The following is a 23,341-nucleotide window of genomic DNA, read 5'->3' as shown; positions in this document are numbered from 1 at the left end:
AGCTTTGGAGTTGCCAGGAGCAAGTTCATCTTCTTCCTTAGACCAATCCTCTTATGGATTTTCATTTGTGTTTCCATCTTTGTCCTTCCCCACAGGGTGTTCCTAACCTTTGACAACTCCTTTCCAGGTTTTGCTATCCATAAATTGTAGAAAAGCCACCATACGCGCCGTCCAGTAGTCATAGTTGGTGCCATCCAAAATAGGTGGTTTGTTAGTATTTCCTCCTTCCTTGCCCATAGTACCAGAAAATATCTCCTTGGAGCTAGGGATGGCAAATGGGCACGCCCGCCCCGTTTAGACCCGTCCCGCAAAAGCCTGCAAAAAAAACGGGACGGGGCAGACATATTTGAGAGTGCAGGTTTAAAACCTTGCCCCGCCCCGCAAAAAAAATAAGCGGGTGTGATTTTGGGTTTCGGGCGTGAGTTTCACACTACCCAAACCCGCACCTGAATTATTGGGTGTCACCCGAACTCGAACCCAAACCCGGTCAACTCGGTTTTCACCCCGTTGACTCGGATTCGAGTGTGGGTGAGCCCCGCGAGTTTGGGTCTTCTTGCCATCTAGGGGTGAGAATAACTGGGCCGAGTTAGGCTTTGCCAAGCCTGAGTCTGACCTGCTAAAAAATTCAAAGGGTAAGCCTGACCTGTAACCTATCGTAGGCTTATTTTTTTTTGCTTGAGTCTGTCCTTTTTGAAAGCCTGATTGGCCTATTAGTCTACTTAAAAGCCTATTTCATTTGAACATTTGTAAATAAGTCATTCAACTCAATTTTATATAAACTAACAAATTAAAAGATCATTGAGATTAAATGTTTGTTCGCATTGACTTATTTGAGTTTAACTAGTAGCATAAATTTTGTGATACTATTTGTTTGAGAGAGCTTATGGAAGCAACTTATGACATTGTTCATAAGATTTTTTTCATCCTATTTTGATAATTTCTTCAGGATAACTAATATTTATTTTTTATATTTTAATTCAATATACAAAATACAATATAATGATAATAAAATTATTCATATTTATTTAAACAAGCCGGTTTTGTAGGATTGAGTTAGGCCCAACCACATTTCTTAACATGATATCAAAACCTCGTTTAAGATTCGGTGGACCACCTTATATGGTTTCCTCTATCGGACCACCCACCATTTATTTTCACGCTCCAATTGTCTAGTCCAGGGCATGAGGGTGTGTGTTAAGAGTCCCACATCGGTTAGGCCTAACCACACTTCTTAACATGGTATCAGAGCCTCGTTTAAGATCCGGTGGGCCACCTTCTATGGTTTCCGCTATCGGGCCACCCACCGTTTATTTCCACACTCCAGTTGTCTAGTCCTGGACGTGAGGGGACGTGTTAAGAGTCTCACATTGTATAATATATGGCCTGAACATGTCCTTATAAGGGGGGACAATCTTCACTCTACAAGCCGATTTTGTAGGGTTGAGTTAGGCCTAATCACATTTCTTAACAAATTAGGCCCAACCACTTTTCTTAATATGGTATCAGAGCCTCGTTTAAGATCTGGTGGACCACCTTCTATGGTTTCCGCTATCGGGTCACCCACCATTTATTTTCATGCTCCAGTTGTCTAGTCTTGGGCGTGAGAGGGTGTTAAGAGTCTCACATCAGACAATATATGACCTGAACATGTCCTTATAGGCGGGGACAATCCTCACCCTACTAGCCAGTTTTGTAGGGTGAATTAGGCCCAACCACTTTTCTTAACAAAATAGGTCGACCTCATAGACTTAAAAGACTTTTTATATAGCATGTGGCCTAGCCTTTTTAGCTAAATAGGCATATAAAAAAGCATAGACATTTTCTGTTTATATAAAAAACCTGACCTGACATAAACCTATGTAGACTAGATCGTAGGCTTCTGATAGTCAGTTTGTTCTATTCCAACCCATGTTGCCATCCCTAAATGGAAGGGGGATAAAAAGGTGGGGTGAAATTAATAATTTAAAAAAGAAAAGGAATTGAAGTTGAATAAAAAATAAATTTGAAGTGACCTCACCCTCTTGTTCATAGTTTCTTATCCGAATGGAACGGGAAGAAGAGAAGAAGAAACAGCGCCCCTTTATCCCTTGAATTAAACTAACCGTCACTCTGTTCTGTTTCTGTTTCTGTCCGCCCTATGAAACCTCCCAATTACATTTCTCATCGTTAAACCATCACCATCCTTGGTGGGAAGAGAATGTCTTGTTTATTGCCACACTTTAACACTTTCACAACTCCTATCCCCATCCCTACGCACCGCCATCATCATATCATTCTTCAAAGTAACACTCTTTCTCCCAATTTTTATATCTATTCTATTCTATTCTCACTCACTCACGCTTTCATTTCTTTTGCAGTTAAATTAAGACGCAATTTCTATTTACGCCCACACTGTATTCTGTCTCCCTCCGCACCATCAACCGCACTCCTTGAATTCGATAATCATAAATTCGATGCTTGGCCCTATGTCACTTCTCAGGTAATTCTAATTCTAATTGCTTCTTTTTAACATCCAATCAATTTCATACATTTCCAACATTCTCTTTGCCCATGCATTGCATTACACATATAGACCTAGGTTTATCAAATAATCATTTTTTTTCTCTTTCTTTTACTAGGAAAACTTTAAAGCAGCCTCTTCTGCAGAATCACTTCTTACTAGTGAAGACGCGGTAATAACCGCCGCTGCTTCTGAAGCTCTTGCTCTTGCCAAAGCTGCTGCAAAACTTGCAAAGGATGCAGCTCTATTAGTGAAAGACAATCCCCCACAACAACAACCTGTGTTGAGGCCACAACTTCCTTCCACGCCTGAAAATTTACTTCTCAAATGGGTTCAACATATGGAAGCACAAGATGCTGTAGCAGAAGGATCCGTGGTCACTGGACCGGAAACAACGGAAGAGTTTGATCAAGAGGAGCCTACCATTGAGGAACTTGAAGACGTCGAGGAAGAATTGTCTAATAGTATAGATGCAAGATCTGGCCGCCTTACGGAAAGAAAAGCTAGAAGAGTCAGAGCATCTGGGAAGGCTGCTACCAATATTGTGTCCTTTAAGTCTGGATCCACCAGTAGAAAGAAGCGTGTTCGGACACAAGAGATTGACTATTCTGATCCACTGCGTTACTTAAGAAGTACAACCAAATCTACAAAGCTTCTTACTTCATCTGAAGAAGTTAAGTTGTCTGCAGGAATACAGGTAAGGTGATTAACATGTTATGTTAGTGATGTTGCATTAGTACTTAGAATAAAGTTAAGTCTACAGCAGCGATTTGATCAGCGACATCATCATGGTTTTTGATGTCTCTTTGATCGCCATTGAAACTGCATCAACCATATTTGGTTGCAATTCATCACAATAGATGATCGCAATCCTACTACAATTGTTAGTGCAATTGCAATTTAAAACCTTGTTTAGAAAATTTTGGTAGTGAATAAACCGTTCTTGTCATGCTCTTGATAGTTGATATGCTCCTAAATCATCCAATAATCATCATTAAGTGCTTGCTCAGCTTATGATTTTGTAAACTGATATCTATATCATTCTTAAAGTATCTAGAAATGCCAAAAAAGTAAAGAATGAATAGTTATGCGTTTAATCATAGTGAGTCTCAAATGATGCTTAATGTGTTAATAGTGAAAGATTTTCCATCTTAGGAGATTGTTATTCTTTATAGTTATATAGATTAGACAAAGTATTATTTTTTTTTTGGATTATTGTTTCTAGTTTAGCAATCTACGTAATTAATTATACTTGAATTTTTATTATATTGCTTTTGTTTTCTAATTCATTTGCCTCTTCTCCTACCAATATAACTCAGGATCTGATAACGCTCGAAAAACTTCAAAAGGATCTTGTAGAAAAATATGGTGGCGAGCCCACATTTTCTCAATGGGCTACAACGGCAGGGGTAGATCAGAAGACCCTGAGAAAACGATTAAATTATGGTGTACATTGCAAAGAAAGAATGATTAAAAGCAATATACGACTTGTCATATCAGTTGCTAAGAATTACCAGGGATTAGGAATGAGTCTGCAAGATGTAGTCCAGGTATAATTTCACCTGTATAATATTTTGCTAGAAAGTATGGACATAACAGGGGGCACCAGCCACTGATATAATTCGAAATAGGCACTGGGCTATGACATTTTTAAACTATAGGATACAAAAAAGCTAAAGTGAAGAACATAAAATTAGTACTAATATGAAAACATAAATTGCAAATCAAAAGGGAGAATTAATATTTTCAAAGTTAGAAATGAATCATTGCATTTGCAGACGAAATAAGTTTTTATCTATTTCAATTCTTGTGATATTCTCATCTCTAGAGTACAACATAACATGGTTGCTGTTTAAAAATGTCCATGTTTATTTGAGTGTTTTCCTAAATATTCAATAATCATGGTAACTTTAACGGTTCCTGTAATCAGCTATTTAACTATATTTCCTTGGGTTATAGGAAGGATGCCGCGGCCTTGTAAGAAGTACAGAGAGGTATGATGCTTCTAAGGGCTTTAAGTTCTCAACCTATGCTCACTGGTGGATTAGACAGGCAATTCGGAAAGCCCTTTCTCTCCAGTCAAGAGTTATTCGCTTACCAGTGAGTATTATCTTTATCTTTGATTATTTCTGTCTAACCAGTACAAACTAACTAAGGAAAACCACAAGCTTGTCTTTTTAATACTATTTTATCCTTATTTATAAGACTCGCCTTTCTATATTTGTTGTCTCTTAATATAAGACTCTCTTCAAACTTTCACGTCAATTAGTGACTTCTTCACCAAAACACCTCCATTTTATTTATAATTGAGAAACACAGATTTGTTTTATGGTTCCTTTTTTATCATTAAATGTAGGAATAATTATGTAAAATTAATACTCATTTTACAAATTATTGCTACAAACACCTTTCTTTATACCCGTGAAATTGTATGGGTCTAATAAGGAACAAAGGGAGTATAATGTAGAGATAATTATGTAAAAGTAACACATTTTATAAATTTATTGCTACAACTACTTTTCTTAATACCCCCAAAATTTGTAAGGGTCTAATAAGGGACAGAGGGAGTATATGTTGAAAGGAGGATTCTATGATGGACTTCCTTGGCGGTATTTGAAAATCGCCAAAACTCCAACAACAACTTCTGTTACTCCCTACAGTAGAAGCTCACAGAATCGCAGCCCCCCCGTTTCCTCGCTGGTGAGACAATGACCTCGTTGATGTTAGTTCGACAAAAATGAGGCTAAACCAATATGAGTTGAGTTTTGAAGCATTCATATTTGCTTCTGCTTGTTCTTGTTGGCAAATGGCAACCATCAATTAGGTCACTATCTCAGTTGTGTGGATGAGAAAATTGGGAGCCTCTTCTGGGGGAAGCTTCGCCAGCAGTTGGATTTTCTGATATTCTTTAGTATCAATCCATTGCGGACTAGCTATAAAGTGTCTCACTCTAGAAGTTTCTCAAGTCAAAATCGCCCTAATTATTATAACACACTACTTTGCAATATTTTTGGTTTAACAGCTCCACATAGTGGGAGCAGCTTACAAAGTGAGGGAGGCAAAGAAAAAACTGTACAGTGAAAATGGAAGACAACCAACCGATCAAGAAGTTGTTGAAGCAACTGGGCTGTCAATGAAGATGCTTAATGCTGTTTATATGGTCCCAAAAGCTCCGAGATCACTAGATCAGAAAATTGGGATCAACCAGACTCTTAAGCCTTCAGTATGTCCCTAGTCTTGTTCAAATTTGTTATTCAGAAAAATGAAGCTATTTTCCATACGATATTCATTTTGCTGATACATTGGTGTGTTTCTGACCAGGATGTACTTGCCGATCCAGAAGCTGAAACAGCCGAAGAACAGCTGATTAAGCAGTTCATGAAAAAGGACCTAGAAAAGGTACTAGACAGCCTGAAACCGAGAGAGAAACAAGTGATTAGATGGAGATATGGTATGGATGATGGAAGGATGAAGTCACTGCAAGAGATTGGGGAAATGATGGGCGTGACTAGGGAGAGAGTTAGACAACTTGAGTCACGTGCTTTTAGGAAGCTTAAGAACAAGAAGAGAGCCAAACATTTGCAGCAGTATATGAATATATAACCCCGCCAAATATTGATGTTAGCTTATTTCAGGTCCTGATATCTTTGTTCTTTTTACATGTATGTTGTTCCCATTATTCAAGAGAAAACAAAAAGGTTATTTCAGCATAGTAGGAATCAGTAAATCAATGTAAAACACAAGCAAAATAGTTTTTGACCAAGAGTTCACCATTTTTTAATGTAAGCGATTCATTCGAACCGAACAAGAGAGTTTAAGGGAATTATCATTGTGCAGCAGTAGTTGGCTACAGTTTGATGCTCATGCTATTCAAGACAGCCATAATGCATAGACCAACAAATTTGTAAATTATCATTGTGCATGATGGTTGAAAATTATGGAGTGGTTTAGACACCGAATGGATTGGATTATGATCCAAGTCGAAACCATCGGGGTCCTTTTAATTTTAATTTTGTGTTACACCCTTATACCTTCTCCCAGTTCTCTGGCGAAATGACAAAAATGTCTTCTATTTTCGGAGATACATATTCGAATATATTTTTTTTTTCATAAAATATTTAATTTCAAAGCTGTATATCTGAATAAATCTTATTCTTATTTTAAAAAAAGAATATTTTCAGATATGTATCTTCGAATAAACTTTATTTTGAACGGAAAAAAAATGTATTTTTGAATACACATATTCGAAATATTCCTATTTGTATTTTTTTTTTTAAACTTAGTATCGGATGTATATGGATAGACACACCTAGTATCGCATCAACAATGCAACAATTGGAAAATAAAATAAAAAACGATTAAAATAAAGTTATAAAAGTCTTAAAATACAACTAAATTGAATAAAATCAAATTAAGTGTCTACAATTTTTTTTAGATATTTTCGAAAATATGAAAACGGAAAATAAATCAAATAAAATAGAAAAACAATAAATTTAAGGTTTTTAGGGTGGAGTCCCCCGTATTTTGTTCTAAAATATAGGATTTTGATCCTTAATTTTTTTTTCCTGATGAATTAACATTGTAAAATTTTGATTTAGAATTGAATTTTTAGAAAATCAGATTTTTTACGTTAGGTCGCGTAAAGATCGTAAACGCAAGAACGCAAGGGTCAAACCTATGACTCTAATATTGGTTAAAATCCATAGAGTTCCCGACATAGACGTCAATTTCAATGAAAATGCATAGTAAATGAGCTTAAATATTAAAATGAACGGTATATAATATATGGTCTGTTTGTTTCAGCTTTAAAAAATGGATTTTTTTTCTTTGTATTTTTGAAAATAGATTTTTCAAAATTATTTTTCAAAATATTACAAGTTTTTTTATATTTATTTTTTCTAAAATAAAACACTAATTTTCACATCCTATAACATAAACTTACATTATTAAAGACCAAAACTTAGTCAAAATTGCAATTTTTTTAAAAAGTTGTATTTCAAAAATGATTTTTATGAAAATCTATTTGAAATAGTTTCAAAATTAAGTGATTTTTGAAATTTTGATATCTAATTTTTTTTCATAAATAGATGACATGTCTAAAATAATATTTTAAGAATAACTATTCAAACCAAATTTTTATTTGAACCTTTTATAAAAAACTTCTTTGTAAATAACACTATAAAAAACATTAAAAAAAAAAGCTAAAACATACTGGCCTATAGTAATGAGGTTTGAGGTTAATTTGGAGATATATCTCCGAACTAAATTTTAACAAAATTAGTGCATTTGAAGATGTATCTTTGAAAAATTTAAAAATATTTTAGAGTTTTCATAGGTGCGCCAAATTGTATAAAAGTGTAAAGAGAAATTGTCGTAATTTATATGGTTTTCTTTTGTTTAGAGGTACGAGTAGATATTTTACACCTTATTTGATAGAGTTTAAAGGCAATGAGTGTCTGTTCATCACAAGCCTTAAAAACAATTACTTTATATATAATTCAAAGAAAATCAAACTTCTACAAAAATTAACTACTTTACACTGTCGGTATATTTTCATTAAATCCTATTTAATATTGTTGAGATTTTATTATTTGTATTGTAGCATGAGTTAGTTATGATCCGCTACCAATAAGTAGGATTCACGCGTACTTCCATCATCGTCAAATGTTTGATCAATTATCCATAATAATTCAAGAGTTTTTAACTATTTATAACTGCGAATTAAAACAAGTTAGCTCTTATCCACATAAATAGATATATAACTGCGAATTAAAACAAGTTAGCTGTTATCCACATAAATAGATATTTTAATTAGCCCAGGTTTTATTGATTGTAGCTATAAAAAAGTATTTAATTTATAAATGAATGAATTAATCTAAAAGCAACTTAAATTAAAAAAAAGTTTGTAAATTATTATTACCGGACTCGGAGACAATTTTAGATGGGCATTGGAGGTGTGTCGCTCACTTTTGAAGAAACAAATCGGAATGCCTAAGACGATTGTTACGGACCGCGATACCGCTTTGATGAATGCGGTTGCAACAATATTTCCTTCTTCCGAACCATTTGTCGATACCACATAGCGTGTAATGTGAGACGTAAGGTTAAACCCGCCGAGGGAACGAAACAAGTAGGGACCGAAGGTGGAAAATCGGTGAAGCCCAGAGTGGTTGTTGACCAAATAATGGATGCATGGGCCCGTATTGCAAGTTCGTCGACAAAAGAATTGTACGTCGATGCCGTATTGCAATTTCGAAAAATATGTGAAAAATATCTCTATTTATTGAAATACGTTGGAAGCACCATTCTTGATTAGGTGAAGGAGAAATTTGTTTGTGCGTGGACGGATAAGGTCTGAATCCTTGGGAATACAACCACCAATAGAGTTGAGTCGGCACATGCTACTTTGAAAAATTGGTTGTGTAATAATAAGGGTGATTTGTGTAAAGCATGGGACACGATAAATCACATGATTCCGAACCTACACAACGAAATACAAACCTCGTTCGGTCGGAGCATTACAGTTTTGGGCATCGATTTAAGGACACCATCCTTTACTCTTAATTGATCGGTAATATGTCTCAGTCTGGATTGAATTATATCTTTCAAAAGGTGAAACGAGGTGAAACTTTTAGTGGCGATAACGCAAAGTGTGGTTGCACTATTACTAACACGTATGGTCTCCCGTGTGCTTGTGTTATTGCTAAAAAAGTGAGATTAGGTGACCCAATAAGAATGGATGAAGTCACTCCTCATTGGAAGAGACTTAGTTTTAATGATGATGGTTGTATCGAAGAAGATTCGAATATCTCTATTATTTCCGAATTGGAGGCGATACAAGAGAGGTTTTCGAAGGCCGATGACAACATGAAATTAAACATCAAAGAAAAATTGCGGAGGATTGAATTTTCCGAAACAATCGACATGAAATCGTCGTCTCAACCCGTTAAGCCAAAGGGTGCCCCGAAGAAAGTGAAGTCTACGCCAAATGACAACTCGACAACATGGTCTCCTTCATATTCTGAGCACGTTGACAAACGCTTTCCCGAATCACCTACTCCGAAATTGCAAAAATCTTAAAAGAGTTCAAACAAGGGAGCTCGCTTAAGCAAACCGCCTCCGACACCTATTCCACTGCAACTTCTGCAAGTTTTGACTCCGATTCCGACACCTATTGATTCAAAAGTCCCGATTCCAACACCTATTACTCCATCAATCGAAGAGGTACAAATTGCTCCAAAAATTCCATTCATTGGCGAAATGTCGGCTTTATGCAAAAATACATCGACCGGATCGTCAATTTGGCGGAGGACTGTAATTGCAGATTTCGGGTCGTATCGGCTTTGCTTGGTAAGGGAGAGGATGCCCATGAGATTTTCCGTCATGATCTTATCTAAGAGTTGGTGAACCATAAAGATTCGTACACGTGGCTATTTGGAGGCGGAACCAAATTTGAATCGGTCAACGAAGCTCTTGTTCCTTGGGGGGCGCCTACGCACCAGTTTCGCATTGGATGAGATTCTCGGAAATGAGACATCTTATTGCATGCGTATATGACATGGTATGCATTGACTTGACGCGTTATGGTTTTTCGGAAACCTTTTCTCCCCTCCACACCGCACCTTCTACAAATCCAATTGATCGTATTATGTGTTGGATGGCTTGCTAAATCGCGTCATTTTGTACAAGTTTACTTGAATCAGGGATGCCCCATACCACCTACATCACCAGAATGGGAACTTCATCATACCGAAGTTGCCGATACGTGGCTGGACCGTTTTGGGGATAGGATGCACGATTTCGAAAGGTTGAACGACAACCAAAAGGAATCAAATGCCGAAAAGTCAAGATTAGAACCTCCAATAGATTTAGCCGGCAACAGTTTTTTTGATATATTTATCTAGTTTCAAAGTGTAATATATGCACTTTATAACATTTCAATATAATCCTTTTTTGTGTTTGTGTCTATGTGTTTCAAATTGTTTAGGTTTTGTGTTTTATGTTGAATTTACAAAACTGCTGCTACTGCCTACTGTTCTGTTAAAAAAACTAACAGGAAAACTTTCGCAGATGTACCTACGAAAGTGTCTGATATTGAAAATTATGGGTGTTTACCGTAGATGCATCTAAGGAACGGAGAAATCTATGGCCCTTCCGTGGATATATCTAAGGAACTTTATGTGATAGAAATTATGTGGTCCATATTCACCAAAGGCTTCTATAAATTCGGGGTTTCTAGGGTTGCATTACACACAAACACAAACATAAACTCTAAACACAAACACAAAAATGGCTCACATAAGGCCTTGTACATGGCAATGAACATCATCCAAGCGTCCCGATCCTGAACCGAAATATCACATAACGGAAGGGCATGTCATTTTCTCTCCCGTCAAACCCCCATGCTGGTTAAGTTTTAGAATATCCATTCCTTCGACCAACTCAAGAGGACTCTGATGTCTTTTTTAGAGGGGGAGTACAAACCCGACGAAGTCATCAAAATGATCCAGAGGCTTAGAATTAGGACCTCTTATGAGACCGGAGAAAAGGAACGTTGGTGGAATGAAGTTGAAGGCGACATTGATTCCATTCAAATGATGCATGGATCAGATGACATTGTTTTAACTATTGTAATGTCTTAGATCTCTTAGTTTTTTTAATTTTCTGTTTGATATTTCGTTGTAATGCTGATTAATCAATGAATCAATGCATGAGTCTTTTATGGTTAAAAATGTCGTTGTCCTAGTTTTCTGGGTCTGGGCTGATTCCGTAGATACATCTAAGGAAGTCTTCCGTAAATACATCTATGGAACAAAACAACGTTAAACAAAAAAAAATTGCTTCCAGAGATGCATCTACGGAAGCACGAGGACAGTTTGTCAATTCGGTGGTGCGCCTCATACCTATAGAGTGGGTTAAGAAATCTTCTATTTTAATTAGCCCGGATTTTATTAATTGTAGCTATAAAAAAAGTATTTAATTTATAAATGAGTGAATTAATCTAAAAGCAACTTAAATTAAAAAAAAAGTTTGTAAATTATTATTACGGGGCTCGAAGATTTCTGGATTTATGTGTGTTTCTGCTTCTCCGACGAAATAAGATTTGGGAAACATACATTATTTTAGAGAATTTATTTACCCACCTCCTCACTTTCTTGGTCACCCCTGGTGAAATTCCAAAAATACCCTCTGCTTCGGAAGTGCATTTCCGAAGTCACTTATTTTATGAAAAAAAAGGTGATTTCGGAAATGTACTTCCGAAAACGTGTTTTTTTAATGAAAAACACTGATTTCGGAAATGTACATCCGAAATAATGTTTTTTCCCAGAAAATAGGTGAATTCGGAAGTGCATCTCCGAATTCACCCCCTTGGAAGAATTCGGAAATGTACTTCCGAAATAAGGTCTGGACAGAAGAAAAATAACAAACAACAACGATTCGATTTATTTAACGGATGAAGATTACATCGATTACATTACATAAGATTAAAATTACATATTGTTAAACACGGGTAGGTGAGGATGAGTCAACATTTTGATAACGTCGACCCCCGATCTTTGAAGTTTCGCATCCAACTCGATCGGACCCTTCGAAGAAAATCGCTCGAAAGTTGTCCACAAAACCGCTAAATCTTCGTTGTTCTTGATCTCAAAAGGTGTGAACTCAACGTCTCCGTCGTCGTTAAGCGATGGCGAGCGGTACTCGAGCTTGACAACCTTTCGATTTTCCGGATATTGCAATAGCGTGTTGAGCGACGTTATCAAGTCCGCAAACGGCGTGTCGCGCGAGAAGCGGAATTGGAACGACATCGGGTAGCCACTGGTGAAGTAGACGAATGCTAGGTGGGGGTAGGTTTGTGTCATTTGTGTTTTGTGGTGTGAAGAGGATGAAGAAGAGTGTGTTGTATTTATAGACTTATTGGAGTAATAATAACCCAACAAACCTTCCTGCATTCAGTGGAAGTTTCGAAAATGAACTTCCGAAATTGGTCTGAAAACATGTATATTTCGGAAGTTCATTTTCGAATTATGCAAAAACAGAGGTGAATTTTGCATTTTGTGCATTGCATTCTGTTTTGGGTTAACAATACCAAAAGCATACAAAATAGGCATAAAATAGGCAATGACAACATAAAACATACTTATATTATATATGTATTGAATCGGTCCGATTTTACATGGTAAACGACAATACATACAAAAGAGACACGCACCGGTCATTACAAACAAAAAACGATCCGGTAAAAACTAAAATTCGCCGAACCAATCGGTGGCGCCTAAATCTAAAATAGGTATGTTCTTCGACCGCTCTCTATTTTGCTCACGCTCTTGGCTCATCGTTTCTTCAAACTCTGCCATTCTTGAAACGAAAGGATCCAACCAAGTCTCCGCCTCATTTGAATGATGTGCCGTCCATTGACAAGAAGTAGCCGGTATAGGACACCCCAGTTTCAAAAAAACTTGCACGAAGTGCCGCGATCTTAGATACCCGATGCATATGATGCGGCTCGATGCGTCCAATGGAGGTCGACTATGAAGTGGAAAGAATGTCTCACATAGTCCAAATCTCGTCAAATCGACACACACCCGATCATATGCACTTGCTATTAGAAGGCCCATATCGGGGAATGGCATCCACTTCGAAACCGGAGCGATACCGGCAAGTGATGGAACAAGTGAATCATAAAGTTTCTCAAAGTTTTCTTGATTTTCATATAGTCGGGCGTAGATGTCCCGATGCGAAGTCAACTCCGAAAGAAGTTCCCGTCGAATTAAAGTGTGATTTTCTTCCCCTTTACCGAGCAAACCCGCAACGGCCCGATATCCACAATTGCCGTCGCCTCCAACATCAACTATGTTATCGATATATTTGTGCATAAAAAGTGGCATCTCATCAATGTAGATAATGGGTGATTTTTTGATCGGCGGTGTGCGAGGTGGCTTCGAAATACGGGCTCCTTTGTTACCACTACACTTGGACTTTGGTGTCGGTGAATCCGGGAACAATGCATCAACATGTTCAAAGTAGGAAGGAGATCGTTTTGTTGATGTGTCTTCTTGTGTATTTTTGGAATTTTTCGGTGCACCTTTCGTTTTAAAAGGTTGAGATGGCGGTTTCAAATCGGTTGTCTCTGGAAATGCAATTTTTCGTAATTGTTCTTTTATGTGCATTTTCATTGTGTCATCAGCTTTAGAAAACTTATCCATTATCACTTCCAACTCGTCGGAGATGGTGATTTTGGATTCATTTTCTTTCGGCGGGTCAAAATCATCAAAACGAAGCTTCTTCCAATGGTCGATTACCTCATCCATGCGTATCGGTGAATTCAACTTCATTTTTTTTGAAAGTATACAAGCACATGGAAGACCGTATGTCTTTCTAATGGTGCACCCACATTTAGAACTATCCGGACCCGTTGTCTCCGCCCGCTTCGCTTCATGAAACATAAAATTCAAACCCGAACGGGATATGTTGTAAATCAATTGGGAGAATAGAATTTGGACCTTAAACCGATGTTCCATAACCGTCTTGCTCCGACCGAACGATGTTTGAATTTCATTGTGTTGATTTTGGAGCATTTGGTTCACGGTGTCCCATCCCCGACACAAATCTCCCTTCCCATCACCCAACCACCTCTTCAAGACCGCATGTGCGGATTCAACTCAGTTAGTCGTGGTGCAACCAAGATGTCTTAGTCGATCCGTCCAAGCACAAACAACTTTTTCTTTTACTTTGTCAAGGACGGTGGATTCGACATAATGACAAAAAATCTTAATGGAAACGCACAAAGACCTAAAGTGTACCAATTTCTCGGTATACACCTCTTCGGAGTGTGCATCTAAAATCTCCCTCCATGCGGCTATAATCCTATCCACCACAACACCGGCTTTGATAACTTTACCGTTTTCATCTGACCTATCTTTTGTCCCAACCGCGGGTTTGAGCTTACTTCTCACGTTGCACGTTATGTGATACCGACAAAGTAATGCGATCGATGTCGGGAAGACGGTATCGACCGCATTCATCAAAGCATTGTCCCGGTCGGTAACAATGACATTTGGAATAACCTTTTGATCAACCAACAAAGACTTGCATATTCCCAAAGCCTATGTAAAGTTATCTTCTTTTTCACACTCCAAAAAAGCAAACCCGACCGAATATGTCTTGTCCGTCGAGGTCACACCGACAATCTCTAGAAGAGGAAGCCTATACTTGTTGGTCTTGTACGTCGAATCCATCACAAGAACGGTTGGAAATGTGTTGAACAATTTGATACTTTCGGGATGAGTCCAAAAAATGTCACGCACCGTAACTTTGTCCTCGGACGTTCGGAAGCTTGACACATATTGGTTATCGCCTAATAGTTTCAAAAGTTGTTGCATTTCCGACCGAGGGCCCATTTTCAAGACTTAAAGATTGTGTCGTTCATTGTAAACTTGCTTGATATTTGAAACGCTATCCGGTTTTTTCCGCTTCAAATCGGCAAGTATGTTGCGAGGCGCCACTTTGACTATCGATAAATCCGAAATCACATTCTTCTCTTTACGGGAAAAACGACACGCCATTGGATGCCCGTGTAACTTGGCATCCAAGGCATGATTATGAATTCCACAAATGACGCTTAAACGCCACAAATCATCAACCCTCCGAGTTACGCGCAACTTAAACGGACACCCATACTTTCTCGATCCCGTGTCTTCGTGTTTTAACACCCGGTTTGTTTGTACATAACTCCCACCCTGCTTGCAATTCAAAACGACAAAAGCTTTCCGTCTACTATTTCCATTGTCGGACCTTAAAATAACAATTCCAAATCCAAGTTTACTAGCTTCGTTACGAACCCAATCAAGCAATTGTTCACGACTAGCGAATCTCCGATCATTTGTAAATTGTTGTCGTACATCAACCGCATCAATCATCGATTTAACGTCGATAATCGGATCGCTATTAACGTTGACAACTTCCGCAACTACTACGCCATCGTGCACAATGTTGTTCGGATGCACCATACCTAACATTTGCAAAAATTACCAAAATTGACCAAAACTGTTTTTTATTGCCAGGGATGATTTCGGAAGTACATTTCCGAAATTTGTTAGGTAACATATTTCGGAAATGCACTTCCGAACCATCGCAGTTTCCATCACAGATTTCATCAATCAATGTAGTGAAATAGGAAATGAAATGAGAGATGTTTACCTCAAATTGTAGCTTTCTATGCTCCCTTTAACGTGATCAACGGTTTGAAACTTGATTTTGAGACGAAAAATTGATTGATTTTGATGGAAGTTTTGGAGAGGGTTTGGGTTTGTTTTGGAGAAAAATGATGAAATAGTGAAGGAGGGAAAATTGTATATGCAGATTTATTTTCGGAAATGAACTTCCGAAATATTACTTGACTGTAAAAAACAACGTATTTTTTGAATTTTTATGTATTTCGGAAATGCATCTCCGAAAACACTAAAAAAAGGGTGTTTTCGGAGATGCATTTCCGAAGTCTAAAAAAATTTTAAAAAAAATTATTTCGGAGATACATCTCCGAAGCAGGGACAAATAAAAGATTTCGTTAGAACTGACCTATAGGGAGGTGGTAAAGAAATTTACTTTATGGTCCGTTTTTTTAAGTAAAAGTAGTATGTTTATATTATTCAATTATTAATTAATTTTTATATATATAAAAGAGGTACTATTTAGTCTTGGGGTGTTTGACAGAAAAAGTAAGAAACAGGTGTGTCTGTTTTGATGTGTTGGTGGTAGGAAAATAGGAAGAAATGAGAAAGACGAAGAAGAGCAGCAGTACTACTTCAGATTCAGACTATTGTCAACAACAACCTTTAACTACTACTGCTGCTGCTGCTGAAGAAGAAACAACTCCTCCTCCTCCTAAGCTTGACGATGGTTTCTATGAAATTGAAAGGATTCGCCGTAAGAGGATCCGAAAGGTTCAGCTTTTACGTTTACCCATTCATTACCTCTTCTCTTCACTACTGCTAATTACTAATTACTAACTCTTTCTCTTTCTTTTTATGTTAGGGTGAGCTCCAGTACCTCATTAAATGGTCAGTTACTCTCTCATCTTCATCATTCCTCCTTATTTAGAGATTCATTCATAGTTACTAATTAATTCTACAGGCGTGGGTGGCCCGAAACTGCTAACACTTGGGAGCCTCTTCAAAATCTACAATCTGTTCCGGATCTCATTCATGCATTTGAAGAAAGGTAAACAATCACCTATAAACCCTAAACCTGCTACTCTTTTTTCCATACTCATTTTTCATTTCATTTTCCTTCAGCCTCAAATCTAGTGCTGCCACTGGAGGTGGAAAACATCATCATCGCAGCAAGGGGAAACGCACCACCACTCTTCCACCTCCCCCTCAACCACCACAACCTCCCACCGTGTCTACCGACTCTGCCCTCCATGCAGACAACAACCTAGCACCACATTTCCAACAAACTGTCATTTCAACGCCTGACAATGCTCAATCCAACGGGGATCCGCTTCAAACTGACCGCACCAGAGGAGCCAAAAGGAGAAAACCTGCTTCCGTTAAGAGGTTCAAGAAAGAGGAATGTGCATCTCAAACTATTGATGCAAACAATGCAGCTGCTAATGATGTCTCTGCTGCTGGTAAGCCTGAACCGGCCTGGACACAAAATGCATGCAATATTGTCAAGATTCTAAAGCCAATAGGCTATTCCGCTTCTCTGTCTTCCTACATGCAGGATGTTTCAGTCACCTTTATGGCTATGAGGTTACCGTCTTTTGCTTAACTCAATTCATTTTCACACATATTTTGCTTTATATCTCTTGAGTTTCTTCACAACAGAAACCTTTATGTCTTTTTTGCATGCATATTTTCAACCAATAATGACTATTGATTTGTGAACTCAGTGTAAAGAAAGACCTTAAACATTTCACCAGAAAACGTTATTTAAGTACAAGCTCATTTCATAAAAGAGAAGGCGAAATGAATGCTCTAACATGCCCCTGGCACTTTGGTTCTATGGACTGGAAGTAGAGAACTCACCCTTAGAGGAATTAGGGTGGCAATAATCAAACTAATACTAGCTTATTAGGAAAGATTGTCACTGATTTTATTATATATCCCTAACAAGTAACGAATCCACCACTTAAGGCTAAAAATAGTAAGCCATGTATGCTATGTATTCATGCTTGAAATGAAAATCAAGAGTACTTATATTGTGCTCCAGCTACTACTATGTAGTTGCAATAATTTTATATATGGCATACTGTGCAAAGACACATCTAGTGTTATTAGTAATTTGAAAATTTTCTAGTTATTTAGTGTAGTCTTAATATCTAATTATCTATGTGAAAATTGTAAAAAATACATTAAATGTAGAGTAGACTTAAAATCTAGAAATACATTAAATTTAGAAAATTGTAGAAAATATCTAGAAGTGTGTATTAGTTAGGAAGGTTTTAGAAGTATGTCTAGAGTTCTCTATATTTAGCTATAAATACCCTCTTCTATTTGGCATTTGATATCAATCAAATGTGAATCTTCTATTAGAGATACTTTCCTTCCTCTAACTAGTGGTTTTAGAGTTAGGTTTGTGAAATTGTGTGAATAGAATTAAGAGATGGCGAGTTGCGACTACACTACTTTCCAATATCCTCTTCTTACTAAAGAGAATTATGAAAAACAGAGCAATCAAATGAAAGCTTTGCTTAGCTCTCAAGGTGTATGGGAGATTGTGTAGAAGGCTTTAATGAGCCACAAGAAGATGGAGAGAGTTTGCCTCAAATTGAAAAAGAAGTTTTCGCGAAGACAAGGAAGAATGATCAACAAGCTATCACCCCATGCATCAATGTTTGGATGATTCTATGTTTGAGAAGGTTGTTAATGCTACTACTTCAAATTTCAGTTATGTGATGTGTGTTATGTGACACATCAAGAAACATCTGAGTTGGATGAATGAAGTATCAATCACGTCTTTGTTAGCTATGATTCACATTCTAAAGGATATAAGTTGTACAATCCATGCAACGACAAGGTGGTTGTGAACAGTGATGTTGAATTTGATGAAGTTGCAACATGGGATTGGGAGGCCTAAGAAGAAACAAACCATAATTTCCTTGTATATTTTGAAGAAGATGATTAAGAGATCATGACATCTATTTAAGCTGCAACTCCGCCTTTTTAAAAAGAAAGTTCAAGTGACAGGCCAAAGAAAATAAAAGACATGCATTTCACTTTATTAAAGATCCAATGAAGTTACTCTTGGATATGAAATGTTATATTACCTTTGGCTAGATAATGAATCATCATATTCTGATGAAGCTATTAATGTTGGAGACAAGTCATGAATAAGGATATCAAATTAGTTGTGAAAAACAACACTAGGAAATAGCAAACTCTACCCAATGCTAAAAAATGTGGAAAATCTATCAATTTGATGTGAAGCCAGTACACCTAAAAGGTTATCTTGAAGAAAAGATCTACATTAAGCTACTATAGGAGTATGTTGATAAAAGACATGATGAAATTTAATACTTGAGATAACTTTGCACAAAATGAGAGCAAAACGCCGCGTGAAGAAGAAAATTTCAAATTAAGAGGGAGCAATGTTATAAGTAATTTAAAATTTAGGTGAATCCATAGTTGTTTATAGAAGTCATATTATCTGCAAGAAAAATCCAAAAGTAAATTAAATTAAAAAAACATCTACCTGTGTATATTAATTAGGAAGGTCCTAAAAGTAAGTCTAGAGTTCTCTACTTGTACCTATAAATACTCCCTTCCCCTGTTCTTGGCATTTGATGGCAAGCAAATGTGATTTCTCTTGGAAATACTTCCCTTGCTATAATTAGTAGAAACTTAGTCCTCTAAAGTCTTTCCTTCCAAAATCTAACCCGCAAAACCACTTCCAAAACCCAACCCACAAACACACTCTTAAGCGTTTAGTCCTGTTGTAGATCTGCAAGAGAGATTCCCTTGAAGAAGCTGTGAGACTAACACCGTGAGAAGGTGATAAATGATTGTGCCATACTTTACTTGATTTTATAGAGCTTTGGACTTGGCTGTGTACCAACAATTGCATCTTTTGCACCTCTTTTAGGAAGATTGAAGTGAGCTAGACTAATGTTATTAATCATACAACATACTTGTTCACATAATGCATACATGGTTAAATTTACAGGTCTGATGGAACAGAAGTGATGGTGGATAACAAATATCTCAAGACAAGCAATCCTCTTCTGGTAGTCCACTATCTCTTTGCATTATTAGATTGAAAGGATAGTTCCCTTGTTGAAAGTCTTGAAAATATTAATATGGCGTCCTCTAACCTGAAGTTAATGGTTTTTGCAGCTTATCAATTTCTATGAGCAGCATCTCCGATACAATCCAAGTTCTTAACTGAATAGAGTATTATTGAAGGTGGTGGTTTCTCGTGTGATTAGATCTTCCTTTTTTGTTGTTGTTAGTTATATATATATATAATGAGTTGTAGATGCAGGGGATAGTAAAGGTTTAGGAAATATGTTGTTGGTTAGTGTATGACTATATAACCAAATCTTACTAGACTTGTTCTAAACTAGCTATTCTACATCATGTTTTTATCCCCTTTACGCGTGAGAACAGACTTGCCTCGATGTATCTTTGGTTGTGCATTGAACATCATTGAAATTTGGTGTGTTAATATTGTTTCACTGAAGCTGTGTTTAGTGCAGGTTGCATATCTGATTGCTTAATCCCATGTCATGTTATATCATGCATCTTGTTTCATTTTTACCTTTGGAGTATGCCTGCTTAAAATAAGCAACATCTCCTAATCAGGCAACATCACCAATTGTTGCTTATCAATAAAAAAATGTCATTTTTCAATACTTAAATTCCACAAATATGGAGAGAATCTTTGGCCGTTCCTATGATTAGGCTTTCCTTTAACCTATTTGAGATGATCAGTTTTTCTTTCACCGAGTTTCTATTTAAAATCTCTTATTTTTATCATAAACTAGTAACAAACCCGTGCGTTCGCACGGGTTCTGGTACGGGACGCGCATTTGTTTCAAATGTCTATTTTTTAATAGAAAAATATTTGGTTACCCGTGAAAAAATAATAATTAATGTATAATTAATAAGAAAATATTTTGATCAGTAATTTCATTTCCCATTAATAATCAATATTTTGATCAATAAATTCATATTTCCGTCTACAAATATTATTTTTGTATAGGCATCGTTATCAAAAATATATGGATCAATAGTAAATTTTAATTATATAAAAGAAAGACATATTTTTAAAATAAAATCAAAATTGTATCAAATTTTAAATTTTTAAAAGGAAAACATCAATAATATATATTTCAATTATTCGTATATTATCTTAAAAAGTATTGTATGTTAACCCGTGCGTTCGCATGAATTTTAGACTCGTTACTCGTGCGTTTACATGGTAATTGTGCATTCACACGGTACTGGTGTATTACCTGTGTGTTCACACAAATATTGGTCTGGTTACCCGTGCGCTCACACTGTACTGATGTGTAACCCCTGCATTCGTATGGGGACCGGTGTGGAACGCGCATTTTCCGAAGAAATATTAAAATGGAGAAAAAAAGTTTTGTAGAATTGAATTAAGAAAAAAATCCCGTAAATAAAAAAAAATTAAATTAAAATATATATTATAAATTATATATTATATATAATAATAAGCAGAAGACAAATTGGATTGATGAAATTTTTTTACGAAGAGTTATGAAAAAGAAATTAAATTATAGTTGGGATGAATTAAATACAATACTAATTGTTTGATAGTTAGGTGAAATTAAGGATTTTGTTTAGGCTATTTGAGTTAGATCTAACTCCTTTTAAGCTGGTAGTTCATGATTTAAAGTTTCCATTATTTCCAAATTTTGTAACCGGCATGCATTGTGTGTAAAAGACATTAATCTTTTGAAATTTACTCAGCCAGACAATATTGTTACAAACGGTTGTAAACAAAATTTGTTTACATAATTTTTTATATCCCACTGGAAATGATAACCACTTGTACACGTTTGTAGTAATGATAAGGTACCAATAATATTTCTATCAAGTATGTACTTTAAGAAGATTTTTTCCAAGTGTACACATTATTATAAACACAAAAGTTAATGTAATATGAGGTATAAGTAAGCACTTACTTTCAAACACCTGAGATACAAAAGTTATTATTTAGGGTATAAGTAAGCACTTAATTAATTTGGTTCAATTAAAAATATATAAAAATGCACCCTCTTACCACTTTTATGAAACTCTGCTCCATTAGCTATTTATCACCAATATTTTCAAGTAATTAAGGATCAAACTTTATTTGTTTTGGTAGCTTTGATTAGAACTATAAGAACATATAAAAGATAGATTATAAACAGTTTCAAATATTTGAGATCAAACATTTTTCAACTTAAACATTAATCTAATTCATATGTATTATTACTTAAAACACTTTCAATCCCTCCTTTGTCACTGCTATGCAGGAAAAAAATCATTGAGTTGAACCAAAATTACATTGAATTGAATTAAAATAACATGAAATAGTATAATAGAGATGCAATTTCCTACCTCTCGGGAAACCTCTTCAGATTCCTTAAATGATTTTGCGTGACATCTAATTTTCTTAGATATATTAGATACATGTTATAACCATGTGAAGACCACTTCTTTGCAAGTTTGCCTGATGCAAAACACACTGTGCCTATATAAAGTCAACCACACAAACTCTTACTAAGCAACATGATGTCAATTGTGATTACATACAGAAGAATTATTCATGCAAGGATCATTGAAATCAATCATAGTCGATATAACAGGTTCATACGGGAAACCAAAGTGCAAATAGATTTCACCCTTTTTCCTTGCTTTGACATCTTCTTCCACTTCCTGAAGCATTATAAACCAAAAAACATCAAATCATAATTTACAATAAGAGCCAGTGGACAGGCATCAAAATATTATGTATAAGGTTATATAATGTCTAGTTATAAAATTATACATTAAACAATTGGGCATCCAAAAGTTACACACTACTTTTTATTTAGAGAATGTAATTGATAACTTAATTTTCAATTTTATTATGAACTTAACAACATTTCTCTATCCTTGAAGTAGTGCCCAAAATACTTAACAGTAGGCCTCCTGCAAAGTTTTCATTAGGTATCATAGCAGATGAAAATCACATAACAGGAAAAATTATATTCACTAAATTTCAGAAGGAGACTAAAACTGAAGCCAACAAATGAAAATCACATAGCAGTTGAATATATGGAAGATGTGACAAATGGTTCATTTCCAGATGCTAAACATAGTCCCTACAAAATAAGTGAAACTGATGCTAATGGTTTCTTAAATGAGCTACAAAAGTTAGGTTTCGACAAAGCAGTATCTGCGGCGTCTGAAGCAGTCCAGAAGATGGTTACAAAATCAACAAAGTGACAATATAGTAAAGCTACATTGTTGCAATGCTTCATTTTCAGCAGCAACAACAACTGCAAAAAGAATGAATATATGAAACCAACAATTACTTCTTCCGTAAGTATAAGAAACCAACCACCACAGAGATGTCAACTACAGCTACAGAAAAACCCAAATACGGTGTATTCTTCAGCTGCGTCGTGAACTTTTCGTAATGACCTTTCTTGGTGAAATCGTAGACGAAGTGTCATATTCACCAATATAATATTTCTCCATGAGTTCTCTTGCACTTTCGTTGTGGCCAGCGTCTTCAAAATCATCGGTTGCATCTCTCCCTTCGTAAAAGTCAAAACACAAAGTTTTAATAAGATTGTCATTTCTGATACTGGATGAAGTTTTTCATGTTTAGTTATGCAAT

At 36.2% G+C, this 23,341-nt stretch overlaps 2 protein-coding genes across 2 annotated transcripts; both read left to right on the top strand.

Moving 5' to 3' along the window:
- The first annotated feature begins 2,019 nt into the window (after window positions 1–2,019).
- Window positions 2,020–6,308, top strand: LOC131660507 (RNA polymerase sigma factor sigB). Its single transcript, XM_058929751.1, has 7 exons — window positions 2,020–2,282; window positions 2,358–2,479; window positions 2,619–3,197; window positions 3,820–4,050; window positions 4,460–4,600; window positions 5,523–5,723; window positions 5,822–6,308. Exons 1-7 carry the CDS (start codon window positions 2,198–2,200, stop codon window positions 6,101–6,103), a joined length of 1,641 nt encoding a protein of 546 aa, XP_058785734.1. The 5' UTR covers window positions 2,020–2,197; the 3' UTR covers window positions 6,104–6,308.
- A 9,890-nt stretch (window positions 6,309–16,198) lies between these two features.
- LOC131660505 (chromo domain-containing protein LHP1) lies at window positions 16,199–20,180 on the top strand. Its single transcript, XM_058929749.1, has 6 exons — window positions 16,199–16,443; window positions 16,535–16,560; window positions 16,634–16,720; window positions 16,795–17,256; window positions 19,670–19,730; window positions 19,840–20,180. The coding sequence occupies exons 1-6, from the start codon at window positions 16,273–16,275 to the stop codon at window positions 19,885–19,887; spliced, it is 855 nt and encodes a 284-aa protein (XP_058785732.1). The 5' UTR covers window positions 16,199–16,272; the 3' UTR covers window positions 19,888–20,180.
- Window positions 20,181–23,341: the final 3,161 nt, after the last annotated feature.

This window comes from Vicia villosa, linkage group LG3 (assembly GCF_029867415.1).
Source record: "Vicia villosa cultivar HV-30 ecotype Madison, WI linkage group LG3, Vvil1.0, whole genome shotgun sequence".
Lineage (NCBI taxonomy): Eukaryota > Viridiplantae > Streptophyta > Magnoliopsida > Fabales > Fabaceae > Vicia > Vicia villosa.
The sequence above is the reverse complement of the archived record's forward strand: the minus strand, read 5'-3'. Positions and strand labels throughout refer to the sequence as shown.